The sequence below is a fragment of the Myotis daubentonii genome, chromosome 14 (assembly GCF_963259705.1).
Source record: "Myotis daubentonii chromosome 14, mMyoDau2.1, whole genome shotgun sequence".
Lineage (NCBI taxonomy): Eukaryota > Metazoa > Chordata > Mammalia > Chiroptera > Vespertilionidae > Myotis > Myotis daubentonii.
In genome coordinates, this window is record NC_081853.1 from 26950767 (window position 1) to 26974434 (window position 23668).

Below are 23668 nucleotides of genomic sequence, written 5' to 3' on the forward strand. Positions count from 1 at the left end.
TCTTAGTGCTTGGTTATCTTGCACAAACCCACATTTCCTCAAGAGGAGTATAGGCGATCAGGTGCTAAGGACGAGGAAATAAAGTAGGCCATTTGTGTTTTCTGGATTCTTCTGGGCTTAGGGTCCCAAATTTGCCTTTTCTGATTTCTTGTACTAACATTCAACTGTTACCAATTACTGTATTAATATTTGGCTGTTACCAATTTCAAAATTTTCTAGAATAAAAGCATTCCTATCGCCTCTTGGCCTTTTGGCTAAGATCAAGTGTAGTATCTGTTCTTATCAGTTTAATAAAAGCATTCCTCATATTTTTAGTCTCACTCTATAGAGGAAAAACCATGTTTAAAAATGATTTTTATGGATAGATGACAGATTTAAAAATTGCACTTAAAGCCCTGCTGGCATGGCTCAGTGATTGAGCTTCGACCTATGAACTAGGAGGTCACGGTTCAATTCCTGGTAAAGGCACATGCCTGAGTTGCGGGTTCAATTCCCAGTGTGGGGCATGCAGGAGGCAGCCAATCAATGATTCTTTCTCATTATTGATGTTTCTATCTTCCTCTTTGAAATAAATAAAAATATATATATTTTTAAATTGCACTTAAATTTTAATAACTAAATAGCATCTGTGTAACTACCACCCTAGTGTCCCTTTCCAGTTATGAATCCCTCTTCCCCAAGGGAACTATTCTGACTTCTAACAGTATGAATTGGTAAAACCACCTTTCATAGTATCTACTTTTAGTTCTTTTGATGGTTATCACTCTTAATGATATAATTATTGCTTCACTTCTTTAAAAAAAACTTTATTTTGAACTAATTTTAGATTTATAGGAAATTTGTAAAAGTTGCAGAGTTTAATTATATTTCTCAGCCCATTTCCCCTAATGTTAGTTAACATTTTATATAACCACCAGAGGCCCGGTGCATGAAATTCATGCATGGGGGGTCCCCTCAGCCCAGCCTGCACCCTCTCCAATCTGGGACCCCTTGGGGGATGTCCAACTGCCAGGTTAGGCCCGATCCCCAGTATTCCTATTAAACCGGCAGTCAGACATCCCTCTCACAATCTGGAACTGCTGGCTCCTAACTGCTCACCTGCCTGCCTGCCTGATCGCCCCTGATGCCCCCCCCCCCCACCGGCCTGGTCACCCCCAACTGCCCCCTCCTGCTGGCCTGGTTGCCCCCAACTGCCCCCCCCCCCGCCAGCCTGGTCACCCCTCACTGCCCCCCTTGCCAGCCTGGTTGCCCCTAACTGCCCCCCCCCGCCAGCCTGGTCGCCCCCAATTGCCCCCCCCACCGGTCTGGTTGCCCCACGTAGCCTGCTGTTCAGTCGTTTGGTCATCCCTCGCTAACCCCCCTGCTGGCCCTGTCCCCACCACGCAGCCTGCTGTTCGGTTGTTACTGTGACGGAGTCCTGGATAATTTGCATATTCCTCTATTATTAGTATAGATAGGGTAATTATCAAGAGCAGGAAGTTAACATTGGTACAATATTGTTGACTCAACTCCAGCCAGACCTTATTTGAATTTCACCAAATTTTTTCACTAATGACATTTTTCTGTTACAGGATTCCATTCAGGATCCCACATTATACATTATTTGCTATCTCTCCTTAGTTGTCTCTATTCTTTTTAAAAAGTATTTTTATTGATTTCAGAGAGGAAGGGAGAGGGAGAGAGAGACAGAAACATCAATGATGAGAGGCAATCAACAATCGGCTGCCTCCTGCACACCCTACACCAGGGATTGAGCTTGCAATGTGGGCATGTGCCCCAGCCGGGAATTGAATTGTGACTTCCTAATTCATAGGTCAGTGCTCAACCACTGAGCCATGTTGGCTAGGTAGTTGTCTCTATTCTTTAACAGTCTTCAATTTTTCTTTGTTATATGACCTTGACACTTTTGAAGAGTGCTGATATAAAATTTTCAGAATTTTCATCTATTTGGGTTTGTCTGCTGTCACTGGTGGAGTGTGGTTATGCATTTTTAGTAAAAATATCACAAAAAATAATGTCTTTCTGTTTTTCACAGGGCATCATACCAAGGGGTTCATTGCGTTATGTTTTAATCATTGGTGATGTTTATCTTTGTCTCTTGGTTAAGTTGATGGCTGCCTGGCACCCGGGACCGGGGCTTCCTCGCAGCCCCAGCTGCTTGCCTCGGCCCTCTCAGCCCCGGCTTCGTCCTGAAGGACGTTTGGAAGGACATCTTGTCTAATTAGCATATTATGCTTTTATTATTATAGGTTGCTGATGGTTAACTTCCTCCTTCCCGTTCTTTAGTCCATTTTTTCACTGAAAATGTGTGAAAGAAGGTAGAGCCTCAATTCCAACTCTACTTCATGTCTCTTGTCACTCTAAATTATTAAAAGCCAAAAGTTTTGATTATTTATATTGAAAAATTCCCCCATGGCAGCTGAAAGCTTTGTTTTCTTGTGAGCTCAGCATTTGAGGGACTATTTACTGTATCTAATATTTCTAAATGGTTTGCTAAGATAAAGTTTATTTAGTTCACTATGTTGCCAGAAACAAAAATGTTTTTTGGTATCATTTCCTCCCCTTTTTCCTCTTTTTTTTTTTTCTGGAATTTCTTTTTAGTTGTACCTTCTGGATTGGTGTTCTAATTTTTTTTTTTTTCAGTTTTTAAAAAAATATATATTTTATTGATTTTTTACAGAGAGGAAGGGAGAGGAATAGAGAGTTAGAAACATCGATGAGAGAGAAACATCGATCAGCTGCCTCCTGCACACCTCCCGCTGGGGATGTGCCTGCAACCAAGGTACATGCCCCTGACCGGAATCGAACCCGGGACCCTTCAGTCTGCAGGCTGACGCTCTATCCACTGAGCCAAACCAGTCAGGGCTTTTTTCAGTTTTTTAAAAACTTTTTGTTCTGCCCTAGCCGGTTTGGCTCAGTGGATAGAGCGTAGACCTGTGGACTAAAGGGTCCCAGGTTTGATTCTGGTCAAGGGCATATGCCTGGTTGTGGGCTTGATCCCCAGTAGGGGGCGTGCAGGAGGCAGCCCATCAATGAGTCTCTCTCATTGATTTTCCATCTCTCTGTCTCCTTCCTTTCCTCTCTGAAATAAAAAAAAATATATTTTTAAAAGACCCAAAAAAACTTGTTCTACTCTGTGGGGATTTCCAACCCTTCCTTTACGTTCTCTCCCTCTCCCCTCTTTTTACTTTCTTTCTATTTTGTTTATTAATTTGGTTTACTGCTGTTTTGTTAAGTTGGTCTCTTCATTTCATGTGAGAGGCTTTCCTCAATTGTTCAGTAAACTTGGAGTATCTGTTCAGATTAAAGAGTGAGGCAGTAAAAACCTGAGTAAAGCCGAAACCCGTTTGGCTCAATGGATAGAGCGTCGGCCTGCGGACTGAAAGGTCCCAGGTTCGATTCCGGTCAAGGGCATGTACTTGGGTTGCGGGCATATCCCCAGTAGGAGATGTGCAGGAGGCAGCTGATCGATGTTTCTCTCTCATCGATGTTTCTAACTCTCTATCTCTCTCCCTTCCTCTCTGTAAAAAATCAATAAAATATATTAAAAAAAAAAAAAAAAAACCTGAGTAAAAACTTTGTCCATGGGGAGTTAACGGCAAGTCTTTTTTTTTTATTAAAATTTTTTTCAATTACAGTTTGACATTCAATATTGTATTAGTTTCAGGTGTACAGCATAGTGGTTAGACAACCCCAATAAGTCTGTACTCACCTGACACCATGCACAGTGATTACAGTATATTGACTACATTCCCTATGCTGTACTTTACATCCCATGACTATTTAGTGACTGCAGCTTACATCTATGTAAGTTGGTATTTAGTAGAAGTACCAGTTTGTACTTTTTTTTTTTAAATATATTTTATTGATTTTTTACAGAGAGGAAGGGAGAGATATAGAGAGTTAGAAATATCGATGAGAGAGAAACATCGATCAGCTGCCTCCTGCACATCTCCCACTAGGGATATGCCCGCAACCCAGGCACATGCCCCCGACCAGAATCGAACCTGGGACCTTTCAGTCCGCAGGCCGACACTCTATCCACTGAGCCAAACCAGTTTCGGCCAGTTTGTACTTTTAATCTCTTTATCTTTTCACCCAGTCCCCCAATCCACCTCCCATCTCGCAACCATCATTTTGTTCTCTGTATCTATGAGTTTATTTCTTTAACTGCAAATCTTAACATAGGGCGATTGAGTGGTTGTAGGTCTTTTCCCGTGCGTCACATTTCCCATAGAAGAAAGTCCTAGCCCCCTGTTTGAATGGCCTGTGTTCGGGAAGCTGATTTGAGGGACAGAGGTGGGGTCCACTGTTCAGCATGTAAATCGTTAATCTCTGTGTGGTATGATATGACAGACAACCCCTGTGTGTACCTGGTTTCTACATTCTATCTGGTTTAGTGTCTTAAGAAAGTAAACCACGTGTCTCTCGCTAGGGTTCAGGAGAGACAGTTTCTTGGATACGTGGTAAGGCTTCTGGGTGAAAACTGTTCCTTACAAACATTCAACCAGTATTCCTATTTTCAGCCCAACTTTGACCCCTACCTTCAGATTCTTCAGCCTTTCTGTTGTGCTTGCTTCTTACTGGGTTCATACCCTCACCTGCCCTCACATGCATGGGGTTGGCTTGTTCTGTTTAACAAAGCCAACAAAGTGTTATATTTATACTAGAGGCCTGATGCATGAAAATTTGTGCACTCGGTGTGTGTGTGGGGGGGGTCCCTCAGCCTGGCCTGCACCCTCTTGCAGTCCGAGAGCCCTCAGGGGATGTCCAACTGACAGCTTAGGTCTGCTTCCCACGGGAGCAGACTTAAGCCACAGTCTGGTCTCCCTCTGCAGGAGGCAACTGGGCAGGCTGATTAGCGGACAGTGCTGGCAGCCTGGCAAGCAGCAGCCCCCCACCCCGCCCCCGCAATCGCCCCTTCGCGGCCGCTGGTCACAGCTGTCCCCTGATTGCTGGCCCCTCCCTCTGCCTGCTGGCACATGCCTTGGCTGGCCTGCTCGCCGGCCCCGCCCCCCGCCAATCAGTAGTTTTGCAGTTTGGTCGACTTGCATATTACACTTTTATTATATAAGATCTCTCATCAGCTGTTGTCTCCTTTCATGTTATATATGTTTTTTATGAGTTTATCCTTTCTTAGCATCATTTTAGTGTAGTTTTAGGAGAGAATGGATATTTAACAAAGATAATCTTATCTTACATTTAATTATGTCATATTCACTTAAAAATAGTATTGTTATAAATATTTTTATAAATTCAGGATTTCTTCTATCTTCCCTTGCCACTAATATTTATTTCAGTTTTATATCACAAGTGAAGAGTGGAAGGATAGGTAAATACAGGAGGGAATGGAGAAGGGCAACAAGAGACACAGAGGAAAAAAGGGGCTCCTTACTGACAGAGGATGACAGGCTTAGTTGTTGGTACCAATGAGGCTGTAATGAAGTAATATCGCCATCTTCTGGCTTTTTAAAAACTGTTTCTGTAATTTTATCTGGGAATGTGAGTTACAAATACTTTTTTCCAGTAGATTTTTCTTATGACTTGCATTGTGTTGTTTTCTTCTATATCTATATATACATTATACTCATATCAGTTTTTTTCTTTGATGACTTCTGGGTTTGGATTTATATTTAGAAAAGTTTTCCACACACACAGATTAAAAAATCTGACTCCCATGTTTTTTTCTAGTAACCTAAAAAATTGCATTGAATTCTTTGATCCATTTGGAATTTATTTTGAATGAGGGGTAAATTATGGCCCCAGTTAATTTTTTTCAGATGGTTACTAGTTCTCAGTACTACTTACTGAATAATCCACCTAAACCAATTATAACCCACTGATTTGAACTTTGATACATATTATGGATTTGGGTCTCTTCTTGGACTTGTTTTTCTATCCATCAAGCTATATGCCTTTTCATTTAACAAGTGTAATATTTAATTACTATAACTTTATAACTTACTTTAATAATCGGAAGGGGCTAATCCGAACCCTGTTTCCAGAATTTGTATGGCTATTCTTGCTTATTTTTTCACATAAACGTTTTTTTTTCTTTTTCATTCCCTACTTTATTTTCTATTAAAGAAAAATTTTTAAGATGTAAAGTACACATAACATAAGTCAATGCTTAACCACTGAGCCATGCCAGCTGGGCCAGAAGTCTTTTTAAGATAATTTTAAAGTATACATAAAATAATTTATATTCTCCAACATTTATAAATAATATAAATTTCCACTAGTAAATGAATTCCACAGCAAAATTGGAACTGATCTTTTTATGGTAAGGAACATGTATATAGTAACATCTCATTTACTTAAACTTTATTGTAAATTTTGCTTATGTATGACCTTGGACAAGTTATTTAAACTCTCTGACTCAATTTTCCCTCCTGTATAATGGAGATAATATCTATAAGGTTATTTGAGGAATTACCATAGTAAATAGCTCTTATGATGATGCTGATTATAAAATTGTTTCATTTTCATTTGAATACAGGTTATGTACTTACATAAGTATGGTGGTATTCTAAATGAGAATTAGAAATTACACTATTTTTTTCACAATTCTTTTTTATTGCCTTCATTTTTCTCTTCTTGGACTTTTGGATAAATTGAATATTTTATGCTTGCATAGTTCATTGTATAGTACTTTGTCTGCAAATTTATATTAACACCCAAATGATATTTTAAAAACTCATGTATCCTTGTTGTGATAGATCAAGTAAGGATAAATCTTAACATTTGCATTTCTAATCTAAAGCTACGTTGATCTGGAAATGAGATTTTGCTAAAGAGCATATGTGCAGCAAATGATGTAATCCATGTAGTCATTGTGCATAAGTGAATGGATGGTTTAAAATTTGGCTTGTACTGTGTGATGAAATAACCTTTTGTTAGGGTTTTGGCAGGATCTTGAAGTGTGATTTTGTTCTAAATTTGGACGATCTCTTAGATTCTAATGTTGCTTCTTTGGACAGGGCAGAAATAAATTTTCTTTGTTAGACTTTTATTTTCAATAATTAAGAACAAATAATAAATGTTATAATCTATGACAGTGTTTGAAACAAAAGTATCCTTAGGTTTTATTGTGGAAGCATGTATAGGAACATGTCTTTAATCCAGTTTTGCCTGGGAATGAGGGAAGGATTCTATTTCTGTGGATATACTTGGTGAAATATAATTCTGTGCCTAATTTTCTTTAGTATTAAAGTAACAGTTGTCAATGTACTCATCTGTGCCTGGACCATTTATTCCCTTTCTACTGAGTTTAATTTGCTTCATTCCTGAAAATCAAGTAAATTTAATAAGAATTTATTATATGTGTGTGTGTGTGTGTGTGTGTGTGTGTATGTATATAAAAGATTAAGTGACCTATCGTATGTCCATATGTCCAACCGACCAGCTGGTACATATGACGTGCACTGGTAATTTATTTTTTAAAAATATATTTTATTGATTTTTTACAGAGAGGAAGGGAGAGGGATAGAGAGTTAGAAACATCGAGGAGAGAGAAACATCAATCAGCTGCCTCCTGCACACCTCCCACTGGTATGTGCCCGCAACCAAGGTACATGCCCTTGACTGGAATCAAACCTGGGACCCTTGAGTCCGCAGGCCGATGCTCTATCCATTGAGCCAAACCGGTTAGGGCCACACTGGCAATTTAAAAATAAATGTTGACTCACACATGCACAATACATATAAAGCTCTCGCTGGTGCCAATTGCATGCATGTACTAGTATTTCGATCTGTCATTGTCAGTTGTGAATGTGGTTGTTTTTGTTGACATTTCTATTATAGAGAAAGGGCGAATAGTGATATTAAAATATTTCTCCTAATTAATTTCCTTTCAATGTGCATGGATCCGGGCACTGGGCCACTAGTGTTAAATAAAATCAGTGAGATGAAGGAAGGCCTAAGGTCTTAAGTGACTGACTAGTGTATGGGTTTTGTGAAAGCTAATTTAGGAGCTGGGGATATTCTTTTTGCTTATTTCTGAGCTTTGAGTGTTGTTGCAATGGGTGAAGGTTGTTTTTTAGGTAAATGGTGAATATAAACTTACCTGATAATAGTTGAGAAATTAATGAGTATTTCAGTTACTAAAGAATTATAGAATACTAGAGGCCTGGTGCATGAAAATTCATGCACTGGAGGGAGGTAGTCCCCTCAGCTCGGCCTGCCCGCTCTCACAGTCCAGGAGCCCTCAGGGGTGGGAGGTGACCCGGCGATCAGGGGAAGGCGACGCCCCCATCACACCTCTGCTGCTGCCACTGCCGGCAGCGTAAACCTCTGGTGGCCCTGGTTACCTGAGCCTCGGGCCTGCCCTGGGTGGCTGGGGCGCTGAGGGGACTGGGGGACTCCAGAGGCAGGCGCGCGGAGTGGCCGGGCCTGCCCCAAGGGACTGAGGGGACTGGGTACTGCCATCTTGTGGCTGTGGGCGCTGCCATCTTTGAGGGTGGGGCAGTCAATTAGCATACTCCCTCCTTATTGGCTGTGGGCGCTGCCATCTTTGTGACAGTGTGAGGGTCAATTAGCATATTCCTTCTTTATTGGATAGGATGGCTGATAATGCTGGCTTTTTAAAGAATTAGGATGCAAATAACTTTTACTTAATCTCTGGTGAACACAATTTAGTCTCTCTCTAGTTTAGATGTTCAGCTTTTTACTTAAAATCTTTCTAAGGCTTCCTACTAATCTGATTTTTTTTTTTAAGTAATGTCCTGCTTGACCTGGCATCCAACCTCATCTCTTAGAAGCCCTCCCTCTTGCTCTTCATTTTCAGGTACATAGGTCTTCCTTTAGTTCCTGGAATTTCCCTTGTGCTTTTCTTCCCAATCCTGTGCTGGCTGCTCCCTCTGGCTGTGATGTACCCCATTCTCTTTGCCAGTGGTTTACATTGTTTATTTGTTTGTTGAGCTCAGCTCAAACTTTACTTCCTCTGAGAAATCTTCTCTAAAACCACCAGAATCCCAGTCTCTTATGTTACATTCTTCTTTTGCATCTTTTTGTCTCTGTAGTAGCACATATAGTAATTGTCATTAAGAGTTAATTTTGAAATTCATTGTCTAATGCCAGCCTTCTCTTTTTTGTTTGTGATAATGCTTTCTTTTTAAGTAAAAAATGAATCATTGCCAAAACAAAATGTTTTGCCTCCAAATAATTTTTTTAAATATATATTTTATTGATTTTTTTACAGAGAGGAAGGGAGAGGGATAGAGAGTTAGAAACATCGATGAGAGAGAAACATCGATCAGCTGCCTCCTGCACACCCCCTACTGAGGATGTGCCTGCAACCACGATACATGCCCTTGACTGGAATCGAACCTGGGACCCCTGAGTCCAAAAGCTGACGCTCTATCCATTGAGCTAAACCGGTTAGGGCGCCTCCAAATAATTTTTAAAGCATAAGGGGAAAGTTCATTAATGAGGAACATATTTTCATTTTTCAATGTTTTTCTTTTATTTATTTTTAATTAAGTTACACAGTCACTAAGCAGTTTTTAAACATAGGTTTCATGATCCTTTTGACTTCATGCTTTTAAAAGGAGTCATTTATCTTCAAAACATAACAAATTTCAGAATCCATTAAAAATTATTTTATTCAGAGAACCAAGATGGCGGCATAGGTTAACGCCGGAGTTTGCTGCTTTGAACAACTACTTCAAAAGTGAAACTAAAAGACGGAACGGACATCACGCAGAACCACAGGAACGCTGGCTGAGTGGAAGTCCTACAACTAGGAGGAAAGAGAAACGCATACGGACACTCAGAGGAGGCGCAGTGCTGAAGTCAAATTCTGAGGTGCGGAGTGCGCGGAGCGGGCTGGCGGCGGAGGGCGCGGTTGGCGTTTTCAATCGGGAGGGAGTCGCAGACTCTGAGCTCCAGATACAGGCGAGTCTTTAGGGACCCAGACTCAAACGGGAGAAGCGGGACTGTCTGGCTTCGGTCAGAGCGAGTGCAGCTTTCTCTCCGAGCTTTGCAGCGGGTGCTGGAACTCAGAGAGGCAGAGCCCCTGGGGACAGGGCTGAGAGCCGCCATAACTGCTCTCTCCGGCCCACCCTGTTGATCCTGTGCGACCCGCCCTGCCCAAGCCCTGCACAGAGGCATTTGCCCGATAGCCTCAGGCAAAGGCTAGATTAGCACCTCCCTAGAGGACAGAAGTTCTCTCACTGCTGACACAGCTGATTCTCATAGCCACTTGGCCTGGACGTCAAACCCTCCCTAGTATTAGCTACAACAATCAAGGTTTAACTATAAGACTGCGAACAAAGACCACTAGGGGGTGCACCAAGGAAGCATAACAAAATGCGGAGACAAAGAAACAGGACAAAATTGTCAATGGAAGAAATAGAGTTCAGAACCACACTTTTAAGGTCTCTCAAGAACTGTTTAGAAGCCGCCGATAAACTTAATGAGATCTACAAGAAAACTAATGAGACCCTCGATGTTATGTTGGGGAACCAACTAGAAATTAAGCATACACGGACTGAAATAACGAATATTATACAGACGCCCGACAGCAGACCAGAGGAGCGCAAGAATCAAGTCAATGATTTGAAATGCGAGGAAGCAAAAAACACCCAACCGGAAAAGCAAAATGAAAAAAGAATCCAAAAATGCAAGGATAGTGTAAGGAGCCTCTGGGACAGCTTCAAGCGTACCAACATCAGAATTATAGGGGTGCCAGAAGATGAGAGAGAGCAAGATATTGAAAACCTATTTAAAGAAATAATGACAGAAAACTTCCCCCACCTGGTGAAAGAAATGGACTTACAGGTCCAAGAAGCGCGGAGAACCCCAAACAAAAGGAATCCAAAGAGGACCACACCAAGACACATCATAATTAAAATGCCAAGAGCAAAAGATAAAGAGAAAATCTTAAAAACAGCAAGAGAAAGTAACTCAGTTACCTACAAGGGAATACCCATACGACTGTCAGCTGATTTCTCAACAGAAACTTTGCAGGCCAGAAAGGAGTGTCAAGAAATATTCAAAGTGATGAATACCAAGAAACTACAACCAAGATTACTTTATCCAGCAAAGCTATCATTCAGAATTGAAGGTCAGATAAAGAGCTTCACAGATAAGGAAAAGCTAAAGGAGTTCATCATCACCAAACCAGGATTATATGAAATGCTGAAAGGTATCCTTTAAGAAGAGGAAGAGGAAGAAAAAGGTAAAGATACAAATTATGAACAACAAATATGCATCTATCAACAAGTGAATCTAAGAATCAAGTGAATAAATAATCTGATGAACAGAATGAACTGGTGATTATAATAGAATCAGGGACATAGAAAGGGAATGGACTGACTATTCTTGGGGGGAAAAGGGGTGTGGGAGATTCGGGAAGAGACTGGACAAAAATCGTGCACCTATGGATGAGGACAGTGGGTGGGAAGTGAGGGCGGAGGGTGGGGCGGGAACTGGGAGGAGGGGAGTTATGGGGGGGGGGGAGAGGAACAACTGTAATAATCTGAACAATAAAGATTTAATTTAAAAAAAATTTATTTTATTCAAATTATGTTTTCCAAAAGGGAGGGTTCTATGCTAGTCATCTTTGAAAGTTCTCATACCATTTCAGAACCATATTTGCTAGAATGAACGTTCCAGAGGGACTTGATGTCATATGGGCCTGAGAGATAGCAAATGATGAAGCAAAATTGTAGCTGTTGTCCAACATCTTTTGTGTGAATTGAGTGGATGAGTCAACTGAGGATACAGCAGCATTACCTACAGGAGTCTGCTAAGTCAGACTGTCCAATGATCCCACTGAAATTCCAATCTGAGCAACAGATGAAGTTCAGACAATGTTCATGGCTCCAAATGGGTGCTGGCTTCCTTCTCCAGCTTTAAGACCTGACTTTTTTGTTTGTTTGTTTTTTTATATATTTTATTGATTTTTTTACAGAGAGGAAGGGAGAGGGATAGAGAGTTAGAAACATCGATGAGAGAGAAACATCGATCAGCTGCCTCCTGCACAACCCCTACTGGGGATGTGCCTGCAACCAAGGTACATGCCCTTGACTGGAATCGAACCTGGGACCCTTGAGTCAGCAGGCCGATGCACTATCCACTGAGCCAAACCAGTTAGGGCAAGACCTGACGTTTTGAAGATGGCATTTGGTTTCCCATTCATGACAAATCCTAGGAGTTGCCATACTGGCATTCCATTTGAATTAGGATAGGCAAAGTAGACAGATCCTCCCTTTCCCTCAGGAAATGGGATTGTTCCCAGCATAAAAACCACAACATGGTTAATATTTTCATAATCAGGCAAATCAAAAACTAATTTATCGTCTGCCATTTGCTGTGCAGCTGTTTGCACCAGCTTCCCTTCACTAAGCATGGTGGTGGCAGCCTAATGCCTGCCTTCTTAGTGAGTATGCAGACTCCATGGAGGGGGGGGACTGTTATTGTTTCTCGCTGTGTCTTCAATGCTCAGCCTAGGGTTTGACATGCAGTAGGCAGTAATACTGAATAATAAACAAATGAGCAGTGCTCAGACAACATGATTCATTATTCACTGCACTTACGGAGAAGACTCTGTTAAAAGTTGTCATTAATTGCTTGTAATATTAACCAGTTTTTATCATTGTAGAGTTTGGAAAAATTCTTTTTCAATTTAAATAAGTGAGCAATGAATATGAAAGCAATTATTTTTTTTAAGTGTAAAATGTCAGTGGTTTCGCCGAGGCCGGTTTGGCTCAGTGGATGGAGCGTCGGCCTGCGGACTGAAGGGTCCCAGGTTCGATTCCGGTCAAGGGCATGTGCCTGGGTTGCGGGCACATCCCCAGTGGGAGATGTGCAGGAGGCAGCTGATCGATGTTTCTCTCTCATCGATGTTTCTAACTCTCTATCCCTCTCCCTTCCTCTCTGTAAAAAATCAATAAAATATATTTAAAAAAAAATGTCAGTGGTTTCAGCTTTTAGTACGTAAAAGTGTTTTTAAAATTTTACTCTTGCTTACTATTCATTTTACCTTAAAATTAGCGAAATTAAGTTTACCCTATTAAAAATTTCCCCCATAAAATATAAAAATATAGTTGTATTGATTTTTAGAAAGAGAGAAAGGGAGAGGGAGAGAAAGAAACATTGATTGACTACTTCCTGCACATCCCCCACCAGGGATTGAGCCCACAACCTGGGAATGTGCCCTGACCAGGAATCGAACCAGCAACCTTTTGGTGCACAGGTTGACACCCAGCCAACTGAGCCACACTGGCCAGGGCAGTTCTAAAACACTTTTTGTTCATGATAGGAAAGTGATACTCAAAATTCAGCTATATAGCTTAGTGATATTTCAGATGTGTGAATGTGTTAAATGTTTACGTTTCTTTTCATTTTCTGTTGCCAAGTCATAGTAAGTGGGATTATCATACATTATTAAAGGGTGAAAATAAATATAACATTGACTATATAATTAATTTACTAAATAGTTCTTTAAAAACAAAAAATAAATATTACTTGAGTTCTAACCACATGCCAGACACTGGATAAAATAGGTAGGTTCCCTGCCCTCAAGGAACTTACATTTTAGTTGGCAGAGATAGACCACATTTTGATAATTACACAGACAGGTAATGACAACCGATGTGTACTAAAAAAGGAGAAAGTAGGGGAGAGTATTAAGTAGAGACCTCTGACCTAGTCTGGGTAGTGGGAGAGGAACAGTTCTCTCAGAAAAAGTGTTATTTGAGAGGAGATCCAAAGGAGGAGAAATTAACCATTGGTGAAAGTTCCAGGCAAAGGGAACAGCATGTGCAGAGGCCCTGAGGCAGGAGGAGCATGTGTTTGAGGAGCTGACAAAAGGCCAATGGAACTAGATCAGAGAAGGGTATGGGAAAGTGGTTCAACACAGACCTGGAGAGGTAGTCAGAGACCAGATCAAATATGAAGGATTGAGTCATTAAAATGTGATTACTGCCAACTGTTTAAAAACAGGAATTCTATAAAGTGTTCATCAGCCAGGAACTAGTTCAATCAGTCCTATATAATAAAAGGGTAATATGTAAATCGACTGAACAGCAGAACAACCGGTTGCTATGACACACACTGACCACCGGGGGGCAGACGCTCAAGCCAGGAGCTGCCCCCTGGTGGTCAGTGTGTTCCCATAGGGGGAGCACTGCTCAGCCACAAGCCAGGCTGACTGCTGGCGAGCGCAGCGGCCCGCCTCTGTGGCAGCGCTAAGGATATCTGACTGATGGCTTCGGCCGCCAGTTGGACATCCCTCAAGGGCTCCAGGACTGCGAAAGGGTGCAGGCCAGGCTGAGGGACATCCCCCCACCCTCATGCACGAATGTCATGCACCAGGCCTCCAGTTATGATATAATGATGTAAAGGACTCCTATGAAACTATAAAAAGAAATGAAGTTACTAAGAAAATTTTAATTTAATACTGAAATTAATAAAAGAAGGAACTAAAAAGGGTGAAAATCTGATCCAATGATATATACTTGTTCTATATGAAATTCTGAAGGCTTCTTTTGGTATAGTAAGATATTCTTTTATATGGGTTTATTATAATAATTACATTTTTTGCTACATTTTGAGGATAAATTTATTGTATCTCAAGTAAGATATATTTTGTAATTTAGTGTAGTAGGTAAGAACATGTCTGCTAGTTTTCTTTGTGTTTTTTTTGCTAGTTCTTGGGTTGATCTTCTGGCATTGCCATTTACACAGTTGGTTAACTGGGCAAATTACTTCAACTGTAAAGTTCCGTTTGTCATCTGTAAAATGCAAATAGTATATTTACCTGATAGAGTTCTGGAACAGATTATGTGAGATCCTACATGTGAAGCACTTAAAAGAGTGCCTAAATATGTATATTTTCCAAACTTTGAAACATGAATTCGTATTTAAAATTAATATCTTCCACGTAAATATACTGTCTTTGCTGACATTAAAGTTTTAGTAGCATCTTTTACAGCAGTGTTAGAAAGTATACAAACTCTGATTCAAGTGATGTTAATTCTACAAATGTATTTATAACTTTGCTTTTTTTCTTCGTTGTATTTTGATTAATGGTATACCATTTTAAAAGGCTTTGTGGCCAGAACTACTAAATTGTAGTTTGAAAGGAAAAGGGCTTGCATTTTGAGACCATCTGTGGGAGTTATATTGTCTGAAACTGACAAGAGATCGTGGCAGATGGTGAGGTCACGTAGATTGACTTTTTGAGCTTGACATAATGTGTTCATGAATGTGGAAGAAGAAATCCGATTTATTTTTTTTAACCAACAGAAAACTTGGTGGCAGGAAGAAGTGTACAATAGTTGAGTCTGGGTAAAACATAATGCATTAGCTTATCTTTGAGAATTACCGGTGCTGTCCAAAGATGGCAGTTTCTTGAAACACTCCATGCCATGTTTATTTACTTTCTAGACACTTGGTTTAAGTCATACATTTCAAATAATTTGTAACTTAAAGACAATGTAAAAGTCAAAAGCTTTAAAAATACTTAGAAATGTATACATTTTAGTTAAAAGGTTAAAAGCTCTAACTCAAAGCCAATATAGCATACTTATTTATTTGTAATCAAATGAAGCAGATCTCTCACAATCCCATTTCCTTTTGTAACATTTATCTTACTGTAACTTTATATAATTTAAATTACATTTAAAGGCTTATGCTATTTCTCTCATTTACTAGGATATCTCCAGTACCTGGATTTAGTGCCTTACACATAGTGGATGTTCAGTGATTTCTGGATCAATAACTAAATTAATGAATGAAGTTACTCCCTAATCTTGTTACTTTTAGAAGTTTTTCTTAACCACAATTTTTCCTGTTTTAAATTGTATTTATGTTGTGGTATTTTTCACTTGCACTATGTGTAAATTGTGTATTATTTATTTTAGCGGAAAAAACCTTAATTTGTCACAAGAAATCAGTGAATTGCTTTTTTCCCGTAACATGAGTTGAGTGCTAACCTTGTGGTAGTCAGTATCCTAATTATTTTTCATACCTTGACTCATTTAATTAAGTAGATAAACTATTACTATTTTGCAGATGAAAAAGTTGAGGCACAGAGACATTAAGGTAAATTTGCTCAAGAAATTCATGCACTTTGGCTCTCTTTCAAACATTTATCTTTTATGTAACATTTAGAAGTTCCAATCTGTGCTAGCTCTGGAGAGAAGATACAAAGGGAATACAGTACTAAACAAAATTATGTGGCTAAAGCAGTATTTTTTGTTGTTAGTCCTCACCTGAGGATAGTTTTTCCCCATTGATTTTGAGAGAAAGTGGAAGGGAGGGGAGGAGGGAGAAAAAGAGAGAGAGAGAGAGAGAGGGAGAGAGGAAGACACAGAGAGAGGCATCAATGCGGAAGACACATCGATTGGTTGCCTCCCACATCTGCTCTGATCTGATATCCAATCTGTAACCCAAGTACATGCCCTTGACTGTGACCCTTTGGTGTGCAGGCTAATGCTCTAACCACTGAACATACCAGCCAGGGCTAAAGCAGTATTTTTATTGGTAGCCAATCTCTATAGTGTGCTGAAATAGTAACACTCTTAATATCTTTTATTTGGGAGAATAGCACAGTGCCACTGTATAACACAGTCCTTAAGAAATTTAATACACAAATGAATACTAAATATAGTAATGAAGCATATGCATGGAATGTATGCTATTACAACCATACTCTGGACGTGAAGAAAGGGGGAGAAGGGAAAAACAAGCCAAATCTGGTAGCCCAGCCCAACAATGTCCGCTTATATTTTACTAGAGGCCCGGTGCACAGATTCATGCACCAGTGGGGTCCCTCAGCCTGGCCTGCGCCCACTTGCAATCTGGGACCCCTCGGGAGATGTCAGACTGCCAGTTTTGGCCTGATGGCCTGCGGGGATCGAGCTGAAACCAGCAGTCCGACATCCCCGAAAGGATGTAGTAGTGCCCAAAGCAGCAGGCGGCCAGGGAGGGGCCCGAGACCAGGCCAGGCACCACTGAGCCTGCTGCCACCACCACTTGGGAGCACTGCAACAGAGGCAGGAGAGGCTCGTGCTGCCGCACCTGTGCTCACCAGCCGTGAGGCTGGCGTCTGGCGCCCATTGGTCAACTGAGTGCCACTGTGGGAGCACACTGACCACCAGGGGCAGCTCCTGCATTGAGTGTCTGCCCTCTGGTGGTCAGTGTGCATCATAGTGACCGGTCAACCCATCGTTTGGTCGCTTAGGCTTTTATAGATATAGACTAGAGGCCCGGTGCATGAATTTGTGCACAGGTGGGGTCCAGCCGCCTGCTCTGATTGGGGCTGATTGGGCTGGGCCAGCTGGGGGGAGGGGCCATGGGCAATTGGCCAGCTGGCCCCACCCCTGATTGGGGGGGGTGGTTGTGGGGGGAACACAGGGGGAGGGGCCTGGAGAAGATCCAATGAGCTGGAGCTGAGCATGGGCCCCAGGCTTCCCAGGGAGGACGGCCTCAGCAAGGAAACAGAAACCACCAGAAGGCTCTGCAAAGAGGCCCTGAGCTCTCTTTAGTGAGGCGGACTCAGAGCTGGTGTCTCTGTGTACATTAGACACAGCCCGGCACTCGCTGTTGTCTGTTGGTTAAATCCATTGCATCGAAAAACTTGTTCCCCTTCTTCTCTTTGGGCTCTTACAACAAATACAGGCCAATTGGAAGACGCGGGCCCCACTGGCAGAGTCAGGCCCCACAATCACCTGGAATGTAGGCCTAAGACAACTGGGTAGCAATCTCCATGGAGCAGAACACACTGTTTTAGAGTCTTAATTCTCCCCTAAAATGTGCCCAGCTGCTCCTCTTTAGCTGGGATAGACTGAACTAAGGAACTAAAGACGGAGTTTCCTTTGAGGTGGGATCCACCAGGAACTGGCTGGTGGCAAGGCCTTCCCCTCAAGCTCAGTGTGTTCTGAGACAGTCTGTTTCTGGCACTGGGTCCTGGGCTGCTGGTTGGACGACAGGTCCACAGGGTTTCTCTCCGCCGCCTTCCTGGCCTTCCAAGCAGTACCCTCTGGCCCGGCGTGCCAGGCGGCTGTTGCTAGAGCCAAGACTCGGAGAGCGAAGGAGCTGGCTCGTGCCAAGAAGGACCTGCAGGTGGCCAGGCTATGCCCCCCATCCCGCTTCTCAGTCTCACTCATATGGCTCAGGTCAAAACCCGCTGCCCGAGACTGGTGCCACGTGGGGAGGGTTGCTGTGGGGAGAGGGGCTCCCTGACCTGCCAGTCTTGGTGACGATCATCTTGGTGCCCAGCTGATTGAGTTCATCCCACAGAGCCTTCATCTCAAGCTGCATGCTCACGCTGGCCACCTTCGCATTGTTCTTTATCAGCGCCTTGGCTACGGCCGTGCAACTGGCCCCAGGGCCTTCGGGCTCAACAGTGGCGCTGGTGATGGCCCTATGCGGCCAGCGTGTCATATTGGCTGGTTGTTTCAGTCGTTCCGCCGTAATGGTCACTGGGCTTTTATTATATAGACTAGAGGCCCGGTGCACAAATTCATGCATGGGTAGGGTCCCTCGGCCTGGCTGGCGATCAGGGCCATCTCGCCCAGTCCCGATCAGGGCCAATTAGGGCCAGGGCCAGCCGGCTGCGGGGAGGGACCACAGGAGGTTGGCCAACTGCGGGAGGTTGGCAGTGGGAACGCACTGACCACCAGGGGGCAGCTCCTGTGTTGAGCATCTGCCCCCTGGTGGTCAGGGCACATCATAGCTACCAGCGGTCGTTCAGTTGTAATGGTTGCTTAGACTTTTATTTATATAGACTAGGGGCCCGGTGCACGAAATTTGTGCACTGGGTGTGTGTGTGGGGGGGAGTGTCCCTCAGCCCAGCCTGCCCCCTCTCACATACTGGGAGCCCTCAGGCGTTGACCACCATCACCCTCCAATCACAGGATCGGCCCCTTGCCCAGGCCTGACGCCTCTGGCTGAGGCGTCCGGCCCGGGCAGCGGGGACCCACAGCTGCAGCGGCCCCGCGATCGTGGGCTCTGCTTTAGGCCCAGGCAAGGGACCCCTAGCTCCTGGGACTGCCAGCTTCGACCGTGCCCAGCTCCCATTGCTGGCTCCACCCCTACTTCCTGCTATCACTGGCCAGGGCGGAAAAGGCACCTGATTCTCCGATCATGGCTGGGGGGCAGGGCAAAGGCGGCCGCCTTTGCCCTGCCCCCCAGCTCTTAGCTCCCCCCTGGGTTTCCGATCACTGTCAGTGGCAGGGGGCTTCTTCCTGCTTTCCCTTTCGCCTCCCTGCATTGTGCCTACATATGCAAATTAACCACCATCTTGTTGGCAGTTAACTGCCAATCTTAGTTGGCAGTTAATTTGCATATAGCCCTGATTAGCCAATGAAAAGGGTATCGTCGTACGCCAATTACCATTTTTCTCTTTTATTAGTGTAGATTGGCCAGAATTAGTCAGAATTGCATTGTATGGTCAGCCTGTCTGAGAGGGAAACTGAGAGTGTAGTGTTTTTAATTGAACACATGGCCACCTTCAACTTCTAAGGAAGAAGAGGAAAATGATATTGGGTAGGCAACAGTGTCTGCCTTAGACAGATATGGCAGGTTTCTAAAATTTAACAGGTACTTTGGATGGAAAAGACCTTACTGATTTTTGTGATAACTACGTTTCAGTCAGTAATAAGGTAATCTTCAATATATTTAAATTGAAATTTTTTGTGGTTAGGAGTATTCAGTGTTTACTAGTATGTATAAATTGGAGGGCATTTGGCACATTGCCTTGGTGGATTTGATGATTTTCACTTCGACTGTATCTAATTTACTCCTAACATAACCCTAAAAAACTCAGTATATCTATTTTTCAGATGAGGATACTGAAGCTCAAAGAGGTTAAGTCACTTGGTCAGGGTCACACAGCTAAGTTTCAGAGCTGAGACTGAGCCTAGATTAAAAAAAAAAAAAAAAATCCATGCACTTTCCCCTCCGCTAACAATGCTACTTTACTTATTAGGTCTGTACTTCAAGCAAGGCACTTAAAACTAGTTGTTATTTTGACTTTTTTCCTATTTCATTAGTTCTTGCCCTTCTTCCTTTGAACTCCCAATTTTTAATTTGGGAATGTTTCTCAGGCTTCTTTTGTTTCTAGTGACACCAGTATTTTACAAGAATTCAGTCCATTCTTTTACAGAATGTTTCTCCATTTTAATTTTTCTATTTCCTTAATTAGATTTAGATTATGCATTTTGGGTGGAAAACCTCAGAAATTATATCCATCTTAGTCCACTTGAGGAGATGCAAATGTTGGTTTGTCTCATTGTTAGTGGTCATTTGGTAGCTTTGATCACTTTGGCTAAAATGGTGTGTATCAGGTTTTTTTACTGTAAAATTTGAATTAGTGTGTATTTTGTGGGGAGATATTTCAAAAGTACGTAAATATATTTCTCACCAATTCTCATTGGCTCGTTTTAGTATTTATCAATGATTCTTGCCCGATCCTTTATAGAAAACCACAAATTGGGGCTTTTCTAACTGCATCACTCCTTTATACAGGGTGGGGCAAAAATAAGTTTACGGTTTTTTTGTTTTTTTTTAAATATATTTTATTGATTTTTTACAGAGAGGAAGGGAGAGAGACAGAGAGTTAGAAACATCGATGAGAAAGAAACATCGATCAGCTGCCTCCTGCATATTTCCCACTGGGGATGTGCCCGCAACCCTGGTACATGCCCTTGACCGGAATCGAACCGGGGACCCTTCAGTCCGCAGGCCAACGCGCTATCCACTGAGCCAAACCAGTCTCGGCAAGTTTACAGTTTTGAGTACATGAAACACAGTTTATTTTTGTATTGTTATCTATTAATTAACTTGTATTTTCCATATGAACAACTGTAAACCTACTTTTGCCACACCCTGTACTTATTACTTGGCATTGTATTACAAAGAAGAGCTTCCCCTTCCTCGTTATTTGTTCATATCAGTGTGGACTCCTGGAATATTATTTTATTCAATGGGTTTATAGTCTGTTATAACCTATTGCTATCAATATGTACTTTAGTGTTCATTGTCCGGTTGTAAGCTCATTTTTTGAGCCCTTCCTTACTTTATTTTTATTTTATTTTATTTTTTTAAATATATTTTATTGATTTTTTACAGAGAGGAAGGGAGAGAGATAGAGAGTTAGAAACATCGATGAAAGAGAAACATCGACCTGCTGCCTCCTGCACATCTCCTACTGGGGATGTGCCCGCAACCCAGATACATGCCCTTGACCGAAATCGAACCTGGGACCTTTCAGTCCGCAGGTCGACGCTCTATCCACTGAGCCAAACCGGTCTCGGCCCTTCCTTACTTTAGATACAATAAAATGTCCTAGGTTTATCTTGCACATATCCTGCCCCAACCCTGGAATTGGTTATTTCTCCAAGAAGCCCTGTTTCTTTCAGTGGGTTGCTTAAAGCAGCATAGTATAATATTTCAAAACCCAGGCTCTATCAGTTGTTAGCGGAGTTGATTTGATCAAAATATTTAACCTCTTTAAACCCCAATTTTTATTTGGAAAATAGGGATTAAAATGGTACGTATCTTATAGTTTTGTTGTGAGGATTAATTTAAATAATTTACTTAGCCGAAACCGGTTTGGTTCAGTGGATAGAGCACCGGCCTGCGGACTGAAAGGTCCCAGGTTCGATTCCGGTCAAGGGCATGTACCTGGGTTGCGGGCACATCCCCAGTAGGAGATGTGCCGGAGGCAGCTGATCGATGTTTCTCTCTCATCGATGTTTCTGTCTATTTCTCTCCCTTCCTCTCTGTAAAAAATCAATAAAATAATTTAAAAATATAATTTACTTAAAGAAATATATATATATCACATAATAAGTATGACATAAATGTTGCCTATTATTATTATTACATTACTATTCTCTCTTTTTTCCTTCTTTAACAGGATGCTTTTTTAAGGAATTATTGAAGACAAAGTTTTTATTTTTGTTCTTAATGGCTTTACAAAATTTTAAACCGAATACAATTTGACATGACGGCAAAAAATGTAAGTATTTGTAAATGTTTTAATGTAGGTATTTTTAAAGTGAGTTGTACTTTTTCCTACTGGTATTTTTTTCCCCACCACTCAGGTTCCTCAAATTTAGTTTACTGTCATTAATTTATAATTGTCTTTGTTTATGCAAAGAATGAGATAGTAAATTTGAATGCTACTGAATACAGTACGCTAATGGGCATGGTAGCATTCTTATAAATTGCTGCTAAGTTGCTCTTTCTCAACAGCTACCAAATTGCTGTCTCCAGAAAGTTTCCCACCCTGATCCTTTGTTGGGTACTGTAATAAATTTTGCTTTAGTATTGCTGGAGACTCTTACCCCTCACTATTTTCTTTGGTTTAGTGTTTTTCTTGTATTTACTCAGGAAATGTATATACTCATGTATAGTTCAGAAAAGCCTGCTATCCTCCATGACATGATTCCTGAGGTGACATTAGGATTTAGATGTTTTGGAGAAATTATTTAATTTTTGTTTGTTTGAAACTATCATTTCTGAATCTACTTTCTTTTTTAAAAAAAATATATTTTATTGATTTTTTACAGAGAGGAAGGGAGATAGATAGAGAGTTAGAAACATCTATGAGAGAGAAACATTGATCAGCTGCCTCCTGCACACCCCCTATTGGGGATGTGCCCGCAACCCAGGTACATGCCCTCGACCGGAATTGAACCGGGGACCCTTCAGTCCGCAGGCCGACGCTCTATCCACTGAGCCAAACCGGTTTCGGCTCTACTTTCTTTTAAGTTACATTTTATTGTCACCCTCTGTCAATGGATTTGTTCTCAGTTATGGTGAAGGCTTGTACCAGAAAATAAATACTAAAGCATCTAGGAAATAACTTATATAATAGCTTTACTCTTCCTTGATTATTATGTTGGAAAAGACCTGGGTCCAGAAACTTGAAATCTACCAGGAATAGAGGCAGCACTTGGTTTCCATTTGTCATCTCTGCTCGTCTCTGTGCATCTGCTTCATGACTCTGTCTCTCTGCATATCATCTTCCTCAGTTCTCCAGTTAATATCTCAGTTGACATGGTACAGAGCCAGCCTGTTCAGGGAGAGAGAAGTGTGAAAGGGAGAGACGGAGGCAGCTGGCAGGTTCTGCCTGCCTAGATCAGCTCCAGACTCCTTGGGAAGCACCTCTGGCAGTGCCTCAGCCAGATACCCACCTGAAGTTTGGTTAGTTATGACCAGGAGAAGCAAGCATTATATTGAGTAAAAACGTCTCCTTGTGAGCCAGACAAATAATTCTAAATACTACCATTATCCATCTAAAGAATAGCACTAAAAAAACAAACCGTTATTACTTATTTCTGGTTTGCTGTTATTAACCTTGCTTTAGCATGCATTAGTAGCTCTAAGCAGATACAGATTTTTCTTTATTAACATTTAGTTAATTTTGTTGGGATAAATGATCAGGAGTAGTTTGCTTTACTCTAAGACGCGTATATTTGTTAAAGCGCTGTTTGGGGAAAAGAATAAGCAAAATTTTAGTCTGTGTATTGGGAATTGTCTTATAGGATATTACCTTGATTTTCTCTTCTTTAGGAAAAAAAGGATGTGAAAGATGGTTAACATTTAAATAGCAAAAGTATATTTTTGGCTTACAATGTACTTTGAATCAAATATAATCTTCCTAGTCATATATACAGTTTGCTGTATTAATAAATTGTTTCCTGAAAGT

General features: G+C 41.6%; 1 protein-coding gene and 1 pseudogene across 15 annotated transcripts in view; both read left to right on the forward strand.

The window, feature by feature from the left end:
• The window catches only part of TFDP2 (transcription factor Dp-2), a 123755-nt gene that overhangs the window by 12154 nt on the left and 87933 nt on the right, over window positions 1–23668 (forward strand). For 7 of the 15 annotated variants that reach the window (XM_059663729.1, XM_059663730.1, XM_059663713.1 and 4 more), the window contains exons 2-3: window positions 8717–8785; window positions 21872–21973. The exons of 1 other annotated variant lie outside the window; for it this stretch is intronic. Coding sequence is in view for 8 of the 14 variants with exons in the window: in XM_059663713.1 (XP_059519696.1) it covers window positions 21959–21973 (15 nt within the window). In the remaining 6 variants the exon portion in view is untranslated. The remainder of the gene's footprint in view (window positions 1–8716; window positions 8786–21871; window positions 21974–23668) is intronic. 7 more of the 15 variants (XM_059663715.1, XM_059663712.1, XM_059663714.1 and 4 more) reach the window with 1 other exon arrangement.
• On the forward strand, window positions 235–458 carry LOC132215939 (U2 spliceosomal RNA; annotated as a pseudogene).